Here is a 14,433-nt window from a genome sequence, read left to right on the forward strand (position 1 = left end):
ATGTAGCTGTTCCTCTTAGCCTTCTCATCCAATCCGTCTTGGTCTCTGTGGTTCAGGGGAGTACTTCAGCCTCACCCCCATGTTCTAGGATTGTGTCAGTGGTGTCCTGTCCATTAATAGTTGTTATTTAGTCTTGAGAGGGGGAGAGCGACTTACGTCATCATCTTGGTCATGTCACTCTGAGTTAGCTTTTGAAATGTGTAATTTCTATAAAAATGTGCAATCCTTCTAATAATTAAGTTTACTGGAAGCTGAGCCAAGGTGTTTAGGCCTGTTGAGTAATCAAGTATCTTTAATTACTAGGGTACCATTTGTGAAGAGGAGATGCCTCGGCTGTGGGGTGTGGGATGCGGGAGGGCTGGAAAGGCATGCTCAGTACTTCCTGGGCATCTGCCTCCAGTTTAGAGTGTGCAGGAACTTTAATGTAGCCACACTGTTCTTTTATTCTGAATTAAATTACCCATCTAACAATATTTAAATTAACCTTGAGGCTTCCTGGAGAACATAAAAGTTATTTTGAATTATTTTCACTGCCAGGATCAGCACAATTCCCTTCCCAGCCAGCTTGGTAGGTATTCAGTGACAGAGAAACCAATTTTTAAATTAATACAATTTTGTGTTTGTAAGGAAGCCATTATTTTTAATTATCGGGCATTTTCCTCAGCCTGGCTTCCCCAGTTAATAAAACTCAGCTATTTAGCATGGTTTTTATTTTTGCAGAGGGCGGACTTTGGGAAGTAGTTTCCCCTGTGGAATCTCCCCCCAGAATGTTTTGATCTCACCAAGTATACGCCTGTCACAAGGAGGCTCGTAAAAAACCCTGAGAAAAGGAAACGCTGTCGTCAAAATGGCCCTGCTGGGCCTATAACCAGTGACTCTAACTTAGCTCGAGGGGCAATGACAGGAGCTGGTGATTTGAGAAACATGAAGGAGGAAATTAACACTGGGCTGGATCCCCTCCAGAAAATGGCACTGTTGCACGGCAGGAGAGGTTTCAGATAGACTTGCAGAGGAATACCTTGCCTGTCGTGTTTTGAGTGTGGGAAACCCCAAAAAGGTGAGGTGGGGGGAGAGCTTTCCCATGCCTGGAGGCATTTAAAAGCCAATTTCCTGCCCTGGAGAGTTTAGGTATTCATCTACCCAGAGGAAAAGTGAGGCCAGGATGACATCTTCATTTCCTATCTGGGTCAGTCCTCTGGGATTTATAAAGCAGCTCTCCCTAGTTGCCATACAAGACTCAATGCTACATTGGGATCAGTGCTTGTGCAGACAAAACAACTTGCTATAAATTTAATATTAGCTTAAATAATGCATAATTAGAGGGGTAAGCCTCTGCAAACACATTAAATAATGTATTCCCTAAGCAAACATTATTTTTGGATGGCTTGCTGTTTTGGATGATGGTGAGGTGGAAGGGTAGACCTGAATTTGAGCTTCAGTTTTAACTCTGCAGTTTTGACACTGATTGGCTTTGTCATTGCAAAGCAGTCTTTCACCTTGAATGCCTCAGTTTCCTTATCTGTAATGGCCTGTGAGCTGCTGGTGGGTAGGGACTTCCTTTTTCTTAGTGTCCATGTTATTTTTCAAAGTGCTTGGTACTCGGCAAACATTGGTGAATAAGAGGGTTGAATTAGACCCACCATAAGAACCATGGCAACTCTGACGATGTACTGTTCTAATATGGAAAACTGGGAAGAGAAAATGTGATCTCCAAATAACTGAAGGGTTTCATTCCAAAGAGCAATTAAAGTCATTCTGGGAAGGTCCCCAAATCTGGAATTAATAGAGGTTTCAGAGAGTGGATTTTCATGACGTTAACTTAAAATCCCATTTATCAATTCACTAAATATTTACTGAGCACCTACTATGTGCTTGTTACTGTGATCGGCACTTAGGATAGAGCAAGACAATTATGGCTCTTGCTCTCATGGAACTTACAGGTCAGAGGAGGGTAAAGACACATGAACCAACCATGAAAATATTAGTGCTGTAAGGAGAGTAAACACTGGGAAGGAGGGAAGGATACTTAGAACTGGGCACACAAGGACCTTTTCTTACAGGAAGTGCTGCCTCAGTGGGGGCTTGAAGGAGGAGTAAGACTTTACAGGTGAGGGCAGGAAAAGAGTTGAAGAGAATAGTCCAGGTGGGGAGGTCAGCAAGTGAAAGCCTGAGTAAGAAGTGAAGGTCCCACACTGGTAGACAACTTAGTTTCAGGTGCTGTGGGAATATTCTAGTAGAGGTGGGCGGTCTGTTGGCATAGATGTGGCAGAAAAGAGAGGCATCTGTATGTAGACTCAGCCCAGGCAGCCTGAACAGACTTGTACCTGTCACCTTTCAACCTGAACTTTCCAGAATGCAAGTATGTTTTTTCCTCCTAGCCTCTAAGGAGGACAGTAGGTAGTCCAGTCTGCAGATGAATGCTCCTTTGCACTCACCAATGTGTCAATCTGGGGAGGACTTGTGTATTTCTAAGATCCTTACCACGGTCACTAAGGGCCTGTCCCTGTGACCTTGCCCCTACCTAGTTTGCTCCAGTCACGCTAGCTCTCTTGCTCAGGATATAAGCAACAGTTTCTTCTGCTTCAAGGCATTTGAACATGCTGATGCACTGGCATAGGTTTGCCTCCCATCCCATGCCTGGAAAATCCCTATTCTTCAGTTCTCAGCTCAAGTGTCATTTTCTTTCTTTTGAAAAATATATTTATTTATTTTGAAAGAGAGCATGAGTCGGGAGATGGGCAGAGAGAGAAGGAAGAGAGAGACTCCTAACCAGGCCCCACACTGTCAGCACAGAGCCTGACATGGGGCTCTATTCCATGAACCGCAAGATCATAACCTGAGTGAAAATCGAGAATCGGACACTTAACCGACTGAGCCACCCAGGTGCCTCTCAAATGTAATTTTCTTAGTGTGGCCTAACCTAAATCATATATTCCCTCTTATCTGCACCCTGTATTTTTCTTTATGGCACCCATCACAGTGTCTTTATATTATTTGTTCATTTATTCGATTATTAAATGTTTCCCTTTGCTAGGGCATGAGGGTCTTTTCACTCTTCCAGCACTCCATCCAAAAATAGGAAGTCACCCAAAAGTAATACTTGGTTGGGGAATACGTTGTTTAACATGTTTGCAGAGGCTTGCCCTTCTAATTATATATTAAGTTGGTATTAAATTTATCACAAAGTCCTGTCTGCACAGGCATACTCACATTGAGTCTTGTCTCTTCGGTTCACCAATATACCCTGAGTGCCTAGTACAGTGCCAAAACTCAGATGTTTGGAATATAAAATATTGGTGCAGGATGAAAGCATTGTGGCAGGAAGGGGCTGGTAAAATTCAGGCTTTCAGGATAACTGTGAGTGTTAACAGAGCTGCTTGAGTGGGCTCCATGCAGAATTGAGTTCACAAGCATGTGTGTGCATGCACAGTTGCCTCCCATCTCAGTCCTATGTCACTGTCATTTGGCACAAAGGCAAAACTAACACAAGCCAATGTGTAATTACAATGTCATATTAATCACATGAAAACCAAAAACAAAATTACTAACTCCCACCTCTTCTTGGGAAGAACACTAATACCACTATCATGATGGAAGATAATCTTAGAAGTGATTTTTCTTTTGTTCTGCTACCTACTCATGTAGTTGTTTCTTGCTTCTACAGTCTCCCAGCAAATTGTAATCAGGAGGAAATATCCTAGAGGGTGGTTGTATGCTTCCTTTTCAGAGAGAATCATGCACTAAATCCATTTCAGGAAAAAGCTGAAGTTTTAATTCTCAGTAGAAGAGGAGGTTGGTTTCTGTTCTTCCAAAAAATCTAGAAAAAAGACTTTCTGGTGGAGATGCATTAATAAACCCTCAGGGCCAGGAGTTTACCTTACGGATTAGGCTCTGGAGGGATGTAGAATATATTTGGTGTGTGTGTGTATGTGTGTGTGAGAGAGATATTTAACCTGCTATCTTCCTTATTTGGGTGTAGCACCCCATTTCTGTAAGGTTTCCTGTGTTTAGATGGTTTTACTGAGATGTCCATCACAAGATACATGTGTCCATGTGTGACCCAATCCTGGCCAATCATAGATCTGCATCTGTACCAACTTAGACACCTGGGATTATTACCATTTTTTAAACATAAGTGCTGTGGGAGATCCTTTCCTCTGGGTTCAGTAAGCTAAGTTGATGTCAGCCTGAAGTCAATTTTGGCCAACTCTGCCTGAACCCTCAGTGTGGAGAGGTCATTGGTCTACCATGGGAGAAAATGAGGCCAACTGCCAAGAGAAATAATGCTGGATGAAAGGGGACCATGAGAAAGAGAGAAAAAGAGATATCAGCCTGATGACATCATTTGGGCCTTTGGGGACCCATTACGCAAGACAATGAATGCCCCTTTTTTATTATGCTAATTTGAGTGTACTTCCTGTCTTTTGCAGTGGAAAGATTCCTGACAGATATAGGGCAAATGTGTTGGTGAACTCATGCCTGCTTTGGGTGAAAGGTGGGGGGAGGGAATTCACACACTTCTTCTAAGGAGGAGCCTTAAGGAGGCATGTCCTCACCTCTTCTTCATCTATTGTCTGAGTGCCTACCACATGGCACTTGTCACCAGGGATACAGTGGTGAGATGGTTCCTGTGCTCATGGAGCTTATAGATGCCCTGATACAACAGTTTCATGTGCTTTTGCAAGGCTGGGGAGAACAGAGAAAGGAGTGTAGTGGAAAAGACTCTTTCAAATGAGATTACCTGAGACATCCTTAGGAGACATAATGAAAATTATTCTCACATTGAGTTTGGGCCAGGAAGAAGGGACTAGCACTCTAAATTTTGTTGAAGCATCATAAAGTTTTTGGTGGAAGGATGTGGTTCTTTGATGGTCTATATTTACCATCTTACATTAGACCAGCCTATATGGAAATGCTATTGACACATTACTCACCTAAGAGATGTTCCTGACTGGATTGCTTGGAGGAGGGCTACCTAGGTGGCTTAGAATTTCACTGGGCACTGGTCTATCATGGTAGCTTCACTGGAAATTTTGGTTTCTTCTGAATCCTAGGGAAGCTCAGAGCCTTGGGGCCTTGCATAATTCAACTGGCCAGACTTCCAGGAGCTTGATAGTCCCTGGAAAGGTAAGTCTGTTGTCTTCAATGCTTGATACCCTCAGTTGCTGCACCATAGGTTCTCTGCAAATTCCCTGCTTTCCATGAAGGAGCAACACTTTCTTCCCTATTCCAAGAGTCAGGGCTGAGGCTGCCAGAATGCGACATGTCTGTCATGGGTTTCAGTTCCTAGCTTTTCTCCTTCACAAAGCCTGGTAGGCCACCTCACAAAGTCTAGACAGCCACTCAGTTTCCCAGTCCATATGACTAGGGAGAGGAACCCTCAAAAGGAGAGCATGATACAGCAACCCTGCTACTTGTCAAATCCTGTTAATTATGTGTACTAAATCGCTCTCAGATCTTTCCTTCCCTCTTCTTTCTCTCTTTAGTGTTAGTGATTTAGTTCTTTGTTTGGATTACTGCAATTGCTTCTGTGCTGTCCCTGTCTTCCTATCTTGTCCCCTTCTGATCTATCATCCTCCACTTCTAAGGAAGCCCAAGAGGTCTTTCTAAGACTACATATCCCAACACATCACTCTGCTAATCAAACCCTGGAACAGCTCCCCATAGTCCTCTTGATAAATGTCAGCCTAGCAAAATATGCTTTTCCATGTGCTGCCTCTGGCCAACTCATTTTTTTTTTCCTGCACCACAATGTAACACATTCCCCTTCCCCATGGCCAAACTGAGTTAAGTTTTCCTGAAATGCTCTTCCCTTTTTGGACCTCTTTGTTGTCTCACAGGCAACACTGTTAGTCTCATCACTCCTTCCCTGTATCTTTGCCAGGCTAATTCCCACTGCTCTGCAGAACTGATTCCAACCTTTCTATAGGAGGTGGCAGAGAACCTGCTATGTGTTCAACTCTTTTGGTTTTTTTTCTTCTTAGGCACCCAGAAAGACAACATTTCCTAGGCTTCTGTGCAGTTCAGTGGAAACGTTCTCACTAGGGTGGGTGGAAGTGATGTACACCATGCCCATCTCTGCTCATTCAGCCCCTCGTTCCTTCCAGAGCAACCTGAGAGGTCATTTGCTTACTGTGGCGGGGTCACAAGACAGCAAATGCCGTGAATCATCACTAGGTCAAGCTGCCTGCCTTATGTGGAAGGTGATGTGGTAAGCTCTTGAGATTTCAGGGCTTATTTATTATCTGGCCTCATCTCATCCCCTCCTGACACAACGAACTATCCAGTGTTCCTTGTGACACTGCCTTTGTTACAGCTTACACCACACTGTTTACATTGGCCTCTCTACTAGATTGCAAGCTCTTTACTGGTGAGGATTTAGTTTTCTCTCTCTCACCTCCATAGTGCTTGGCATATAGTTGGCACTTAGCCCACATCTTTTTAAAAGAATTTATAATATTGGTTTAATTTGCAGCCCAAATGCAGAGGAGACTTAAATCAAGGAGAAAATTAAAAAAAAATGTGTTAGTTATACACAGGAAAACAATTACAGCTATAAAATGTAATGTTCTCCTCTAAGAGTCCATTTGACGATGGACGTCAAGACAGAGTGAAAAGAAATGTCAGGCCAGAGGAGAGAAGAAACTGCTTGCCTTGTGGGGGCCAACAGGTACCTGTGGTTCAGGGGCTGCAAACTTCCCTGCCCTGGGCTCATAAAGAATCTGACAAAAAGGACACTCCCCAGTTCTCTTGATCCACATCCTGCCTCACCTTTCCTTTACACCTTCTTGCAATTGCTTTGCTCTCCTGCAATTTCTAGGAGTTGCTTTTATTTCATTCACTAAACAATTTATGAATTGAATTAAAATAAATGAGATGCAAATAAATTCCAGGCTTTCTCCCTCATTTTCAAATTACATTTTCAGTCCACTCAACCTGTTATAATCTCATAGTGATTTTCATTTAAGAGAGCTAAATGGATATGTGATTATTGTTACAGGAACTAACACCAGACAATTAAATGTTGAGGTGTTGATAGATAAAGCTGTGTTTTGATTTGCATAAACATGATGCCAGCAAATCTAAACCTGGCAGAAATTCAGTTATAAGATTTGCGTGCCTAACTTCTGCTAATTACCACAAGTACCATTATTAAGATTTTTAATATTCAGTGTTGGGATTATAGCCATTTTATTTTAGGGCCACATTTATCTTTATTTGGAAAACTTAGTCAAAAAGCATAACTGATTTATCAGAGAAAGGCACGATTACTACTTATAATCAACTTCTACAGTACAGCATATCAAAAATCAATTACACAGGCCTGAAATCCAGTCATTAAGGATTTAGCTACTAATCTCATTTCATTTTTTGTCTTTGGGAAGATAGTGCCGTTTGCAACTTTGCAGATACCAGCATTGGAAGGAAAACATGGGAGACTGCTGATAACCTAATGTGAACAATGAAACTCCAGCTAGATGAAAGCAGAATCTTAATATGCAGTGGCCTGGCTCTGCAGGGAGGTAACCTGGGCCGGTGGATTTCAATCCAATAACAGGCAAAAGTTATGCTGATGGTGACACTTCTACTCTTTTCCATTGTTTACTGTCTTCCTAGTGCTTATCTTAATCATAATTATTTTAGTTATTTATCACTGTATTCACTATCTGCCCTTCTTGTCCCTTTCCCCCATCCCTGACTGTAAGCTGCAGGAGGGTAGGCTTGGTGTGTCGTATAGATCTCCAGTGCCTGACCTGGGATCCCTGGCCCTCCAACCCACCCCACCATGGGGAAAGAGGTTAGCATGATGTTAAAAATCAGTCAGATGAGTGAGTAGAGCAGGACCCCGATTATCTGGATGACTATGAATTTAAACAGGAAGCTATGGGGCTTGGTGGTTAAGAATACTGGCTAGTGAGACAGACACAAATATGGAACTGGGACTGAGTCCTGGCTTTGCCATTTTCTAGCCATGGTGCCTTTGGACGGGTTATGTAGCTCCCAGAGCCTGTGTTTCTTTATCTGAAAAACAGGGATAACTATCCCCATGCGGTTGTTGAAAATAAGTAAAGCACTTAACATACTGCTTGCCTCATGGAATCCTCAATGAGTATTGTGTCTTTGTTTTTAAAAGAAGTAACTTTGGGGTCAGTTGCCTAGTCTGGGGAAGCTATGGTTTGTTAAAACTTTCTGCTTGGTTAGCTTGTTATTTCCTCTTGGGAAGCCTCCCCTTATCACCTTAGGCTGGGCAATCTCTCCTGTTCTGCGATTCCATCAGGCCCTGGATGTTCCTCTCACTTATCCCATTGGATTATCCCGCATCTATATATTCTACTGGACTGTTAACTCCTTGAGTGTAAAGAGTACATTATAAAATTTGTGTTCTTTCAGTATTCATCAAACTCCTCAGCACACAGTAGGCACTGGCACTCGGTGCTAAGTCGTTTGTCAAATTGGCCAAAGAGTGAAAGTTGAGGAAGAAGATGGCAAGTGTGACAAGAAGACTGAAGTTATTTCTAGCTAGAGCATAAGGTAAATCCCCACCTTGTTTTCTCCTAGGCAATGGAGAGGTTTTCCCAAAGGGACTGGGCTTCTATCTTCTGAGGGAAAGACTTTGTCTTTTCCAGGGAAGAAAGGAGTAATGGAGGCTTGGGACCTAGGAAATTTGCTCAGCTCCTGAGCAAAGGGTGTGTATCCCCTACCACTTTGTGGTGACAGATAGGGTGGAATCACTTACCCGGAGCTTCCTGCCAAAGATGGTGACTTTGCCTTTAATCTGTTCCTTTCTTAGGCGCCACTCAATGGAATTTAGGCCATTCTCCATGGGCAGGGAGATGTTGCAGCGCCCAATGGTGGGGGTGATGGTACCTGCTAGGACATGGGGCTCACTGTGGAAGCTGACACCCATTCCATTGGCATACATCACCCTCAGGGTACCGTTATTACAGAGCTGGTAGCTGTTCCGCACTTGATCTGGAGAAATGTAAGTGGGGGTGGGGATATGGAAAGAAATTATCCACTCTGTTAGTCATAAGAGAACAGAACCCCTATTTTTATAGGTTTCCATGGTACTTTGCAGCTGTCAGTCTAAGGCTGCCTTCAATTAGCACCCATACAATGTTAAGGTGAGTAGCAGAGATGCTACTGATCCATGGAAAGAAAAACATTATTAATATGTGGCACTCCAGAAATAATTATGCTGTGATATTTTTCTTTTACTCACTGAATACTATTAATAGTACCTTTAAAGATGTCTATTGCCTACACAATTTGTGTCAATCAAATCCCTAATCTATGTTTTAAATGGTAAAAAAAAAATGACTTAATTTTTCCCCCCCTTTTGCCTACCATCTACCGTGAAGTTGATGGTCTAGCTACAGATCAGAAGAAAAAAAGCAACCTTCTTGCCCCTCATGCTTCTGCTGCTGACTCCACTATGATGCCACCTTTACTTAAGAGAACTCTGAGAGATTCAAACAGCTTAAGGTAGACTGAGCTAGGGGGTGCTGATAACACGCGTTTATCTCCCCAAAGAGAATCTACACTAGTCAATCAGACTTCTGACCTTTTCCTTATCAAAAAGTTCCAGGAAGGAAATGTGAGTCCAAAACTCCTTTTACAGATACGTTTCTTCCTGATTATTTGGGCAAAGGAGTCCAGCTGGGCTGGCCTCTGAGATGCTGACTTTTGGGATTGTGAGCAAATGTGTATCTGTCACTCCTGCAACTGCAGCCATCATGCAGAAAGACAGAATCTACATCATTAATCATCTGGCAGAGCAGAAATAGAGTCATTGAAACAGGCTCTGTCGTGGGATAATAGTGCAGAAATGTCACCATTTATCTACTGAGAGGACACTTTTATCCTCTGACAACGGGCTAGCCCACTGACATTATATCTTAATTAAAAGAAAAATTAATCTGCACAATTCCTTTTCTTGCCAGCTCTTGTGCTTGTCCTGGAATTTGTGTCATGTCAAACAGCAATAGTAACTATGGGGTGGTCAGAAACCTTTGTGATCCCAGTCTTGGCAAGAGATTGCCAAAGGCTTTGGTTCCAGGACAATCAACTCAACAAACAAGTGGCACCAGAATGGAGCCAAAAAAGGAAGAGGTGAACCCAAGAGGATAAATAGCCTTTGAGAAGCTAACTCTGTGTGTTGGATTAGTGGGGAGTGCTGATGATGGAGACGTAAGAGCAAGTGGGTATGACAACTGACATTTTCAGATAAGTATGTAGACATTCCTAAATTCCTGGACATTTCGTTTAGTATAGATGACATTCTTCTGAATCTGATTAAGTCATTTTCTACAAGACTGACCTCTTGTAGAATTTGTTTTCTGTGGACACTTGAGTAAAATAGCAAGGTAATAGGTGTTCCACGGTTCTGGAGGTCCTCCCAGGCTTGCCTGGGGTCTGTGGGTGAGTTTAGTGGGCAGGGGCTTACCTTGTACCACCGTGTAGGAGGCCTCCACTGAAGACAGATTGGTAATGACAGTGACATCATCATCACGGTTGGAGTTCTCAATGTCAATGGTGATGGATTTCTCCATTTCCCGGTGCAGACTGGTCACCACCCCCGTGGGGCGTGTCACATTGGTCAGGCGGCCTTCGTGGTCATAGCTGGAATGGACACAGTGCACAGACACACTGGTTGGAAGCACAGTTACTCGAGCTGAAGGCTTTCCCACTACTCAGAACTTCACAAGGCCAGAGAGAGAGGTTGGAAGGTAGAATGGCTGGGTAGTGTATCACACAGAGGCTCCTTGTCACAATCAGCAAGACCTGGCATTGGAGACCATCTATGCTCATACAATTTCATCTCACTTGCCACCTCAAAGTCCTCTGGACAGTCAACCTAGGCCAAATATCACCTCCAGGACTTGGCTCAAGCACAGCAGGTCTGGCTGCCTATAACCCTTTCTCTGGTTTTATAGTCCCAAACTAACCACAGCTCCCCAAGCAGCCTTCTTAGACAGTTTTCCCAATGAATTACTTGACTTCACCCAAGTCTACATATACCAGTGATCAAGTTCTGCTGCTAGAAAGTTGCCTGAAATTGGGCCCTTCTCCTTTATCTGTATGTCATCTTTACTTTTTTCTTGAACTGTGGAATTGTTTTTTCTGCCTCCTTTAGCAAAAAGCCTTGCTATTCCACTTGGTGGAACATTTTCCCACTCTGAAAGTTTCATTGTAATCAGAAAGCTGGACCTTCCATATGCCCAAGTAAGAGACTCTTTTTAAGGTCTGAGCATAGAGGCCTTTGAGCTTTCCCAGATGATATCTGTTACTAGAGATATCTGTTACCAGAGAGGGGAGGAAGGTAGAGGAAATAAGGTAGTTTGCTTAACCTTTAGGTGTGACTCCCTCTGGACTGGGGACAAAGGTGGTAAGTTCTCAGTGATGGAGACTGAAGCTTGTACAGCATATGAACAGAACCATTATGGCCTATCTGGCTTTGTTGCTTAGAACTATGGAAGCAAATATGGATGGAAAATGGCTTCAGAAAGACAGTAAGTGATTTGAGAAAACACGATAAGAAATTTTTGCTTCCCGGGATGTTTGAAGGCAGAGAACAGAACCACATTAAGCTGGGTGGCCAGTTGGACAAAGGGAGGGAAGAGCTTTGAATGAAGGGCCCAGCGTTTGGCTCTACCCTCATCACTTGCCCAGGGCAGTAGGCAATAGGTGGTACAGATATTAAACTAACTGGACCACTATAGACACAGATGGGAGTCAGGCCCTCCAGGTCAAAGGGACTCCCTTTTGTCTTCTTATCTATTAAAGAAACTGCCTCTCAAAGATGTTATTTACTAATAGTGACAAATTTGTTAAATGATTAGGTAGATAGCTACCTATAAAGCCACAAAAATTGATGACAGTGATTTCTATCTATTGGAATGAAAAAAAATGTATATTATTGAGTGGAGTATAAAAATATATTCCACTGATAGTATAATGAGTATATATAGAAGAAATTGTCTTAAAATATAGACATCACAACATTAAGGGTGGTTTTTCTACCTGTGTTTGTATGTTCCCCTATTTTAGGAATTATTTCTAACCAATATGCCTGACTGTTAGGTTTTCTGATTAGAAACAAAAGGTATTTAAATGAAATAGTAAATGCCTAAGAGTTGGTTTTTTTAAAAGATAAAATTGACCAACCTTAAAAGACAAGAGTTCTCAAAAATCAGAGGTGTTACAACTGATATGACAGAAATACAAAAGATCGTAACAGATTACTACCAAGGAGTTTCAATCAGTAATCAAAAGCGTTCCAACAAACAAAACTACAGGGCCAGATGGCTTCACTGGTGAATGCTACCAAACATTGAAAAACTTATTGATAGAAATCCTTCTCAAACTCTTGAAGGAACTATTCCAAACTCATTTTATGAGGCCAGCATTACCCTGCTACCAAGATAGGGGCACCACACAAAAAGAAAATGAATATCTCAGATGAATATAGATACTCCAACATATTCATATTTAAATCAAATACAGAAAATCATATTCAATAGTACATTGATAGATGTATTCCAGGGAGGCAAGGATGGCTCAACAGATGCATAAAAAGCATCTGACAAAATCCAACACCCATTAATGACAAAAACTCTCAACAAAGTGGGTATAGAGGGAATGTACCTCAAAGGTCATATATGACGGCTCCACATACAACATCATACCCACTGGTGGGAAACTGAAATCTTTCCCTCTAAGATCAGGAACACGACAGGACAACTAAGAAAATGAAATGCATCCAAATAAGAAGTAAAACTGTCATTATTTGCAGATGATGACTTAACCTAAAAACTTAGAACCAATAAATTCAGTAAAGTTGAAGAATACCATTGTGTTTCTATACACTAAGAACGAACTAGCAGAAAGTCAATCCCATTTACAATTGGATCAAAAAGAATAAAAAAGCTAGGAAAAAAATTAACAAAGGGCATAAAAGACCTCTTATACTAAAAGCTATAAGACATTGATGAAAGATAGTCCATTGTTCATGGACTGGAATAATCAATGCAATCCCTAACAAAATTCCAATGGAATTATTCATAGAAATAGAACAGATAGTCCTAAAGTTTGTATGGAACCACAAAAGCAATGTTGAGAGAAAGAAACAAAGCTGGAAGCATCATGCTCCCTGATTTCAAACTAAATTACAGAGCTATCGTAATCAAAACAGTAATCAGTTTTTATGAGCATAAAAACAGATACACAGATCAATAGAGCAAAATAGAGAGTCCAGAAATAAACACACACTATATGCTCAATTAGTTTACCATAAAGGAGCTAAGAATATACAATGGGGAAAGGACCGTTTCTTTAATAAATGGTGTTGGGGAAACTGGACAGCCACATGCAAAATAATGAAAATGGGCCATTATCTTACTCCATACACAGAAATTAACTCAAAAGGATAAAAACCATTAAACTAGAAGAAAACAGGTGGTAAGTTCCTTGATATCAGTCTTGGCAATTTTTTGATTTGACACCCAAAGCAAAGGAAACAAAAGCAAAAAAGATGTGGGACTGCATCAAATTAAAAAGCTGCATAGTAAAGGAAACCAACAAAATGAAAAGGCAACCTACAGAATGGGAGAAAATATTTGCAGATCATATATCTGGTAAAGTTTTAATATCCAAAAAATATAAAAAACTCATACAATTCAAGAGCAAACAACCTGATTAAAAAGTATACAGAGGATCAGAATGGACATTTTCCCAAAGATAACACATGGATGGCCAACAGGTACATGAAAAGGTGCTCAACACCACTAAGCAATGGGAAATGCAAATCAAAACCATAATAAGATATTACCTCACACCTATTAGAATGTCTTTTATCAAAAAGAAGTAAGTGTTGGCGAGGATATGGAGAAAAGGGAACCCTTGTGCCTTGGTGGTAGGAATGTAAATTGGTGCAGCCAGTATAGAAAACAATATGGTGGTTCCTCAAAAAAAAAAAAAAAATTACCATATAATCCAGCAATTCCACTTTAGGTATCTATCCAAACTCAAAAAGATATATGCAGCCCATGTTCATTGCAGCATTATTTACAATAGTCTAGATATGGAAACAACCTAAGTGTTCATCAGTGGATGAATGGATAAAGAAGATGTGGTATATATATACACTCAGCCATAAAAAGAATGAAATCTTGCAATTTATGACAACATGGATGGACCTTGAGGGCATTATGCTAAGTGAACTAAGTTAGAGACAAATACCACATGATCTTATATGTGGAATCTTTAAAAAACCCTGAACTCATAGACACAGAGAACATGGTGGTGGTTACCAGAAATGGGGGATGAGTGAAAGGGGTCAAAAGGTATAAATTTCTAGATATAAAATAAATATGAGGATGTAGGGGCACTTGGGTGACTCAGTGAAGTGTCTGACTTCAGCTCAGGTCATGA

The 14,433-nt window shown here is 41.4% G+C and overlaps 1 protein-coding gene across 3 annotated transcripts in view; it reads right to left on the reverse strand.

The window, feature by feature from the left end:
* The window catches only part of TENM2 (teneurin transmembrane protein 2), a 938,525-nt gene that overhangs the window by 37,528 nt on the left and 886,564 nt on the right, over positions 1–14,433 (reverse strand). For all 3 annotated transcript variants that reach the window (XM_042947342.1, XM_042947337.1, XM_042947345.1), the window contains 2 exons: positions 10,448–10,623; positions 8,738–8,973 (listed from right to left, as the gene is read on the reverse strand). In XM_042947342.1, the coding sequence (XP_042803276.1) occupies positions 8,738–8,973; positions 10,448–10,623 (412 nt within the window). The remainder of the gene's footprint in view (positions 1–8,737; positions 8,974–10,447; positions 10,624–14,433) is intronic.

The sequence above is a fragment of the Panthera leo genome, chromosome A1 (genome assembly GCF_018350215.1).
Source record: "Panthera leo isolate Ple1 chromosome A1, P.leo_Ple1_pat1.1, whole genome shotgun sequence".
Taxonomy (NCBI): Eukaryota; Metazoa; Chordata; class Mammalia; order Carnivora; family Felidae; genus Panthera; species Panthera leo.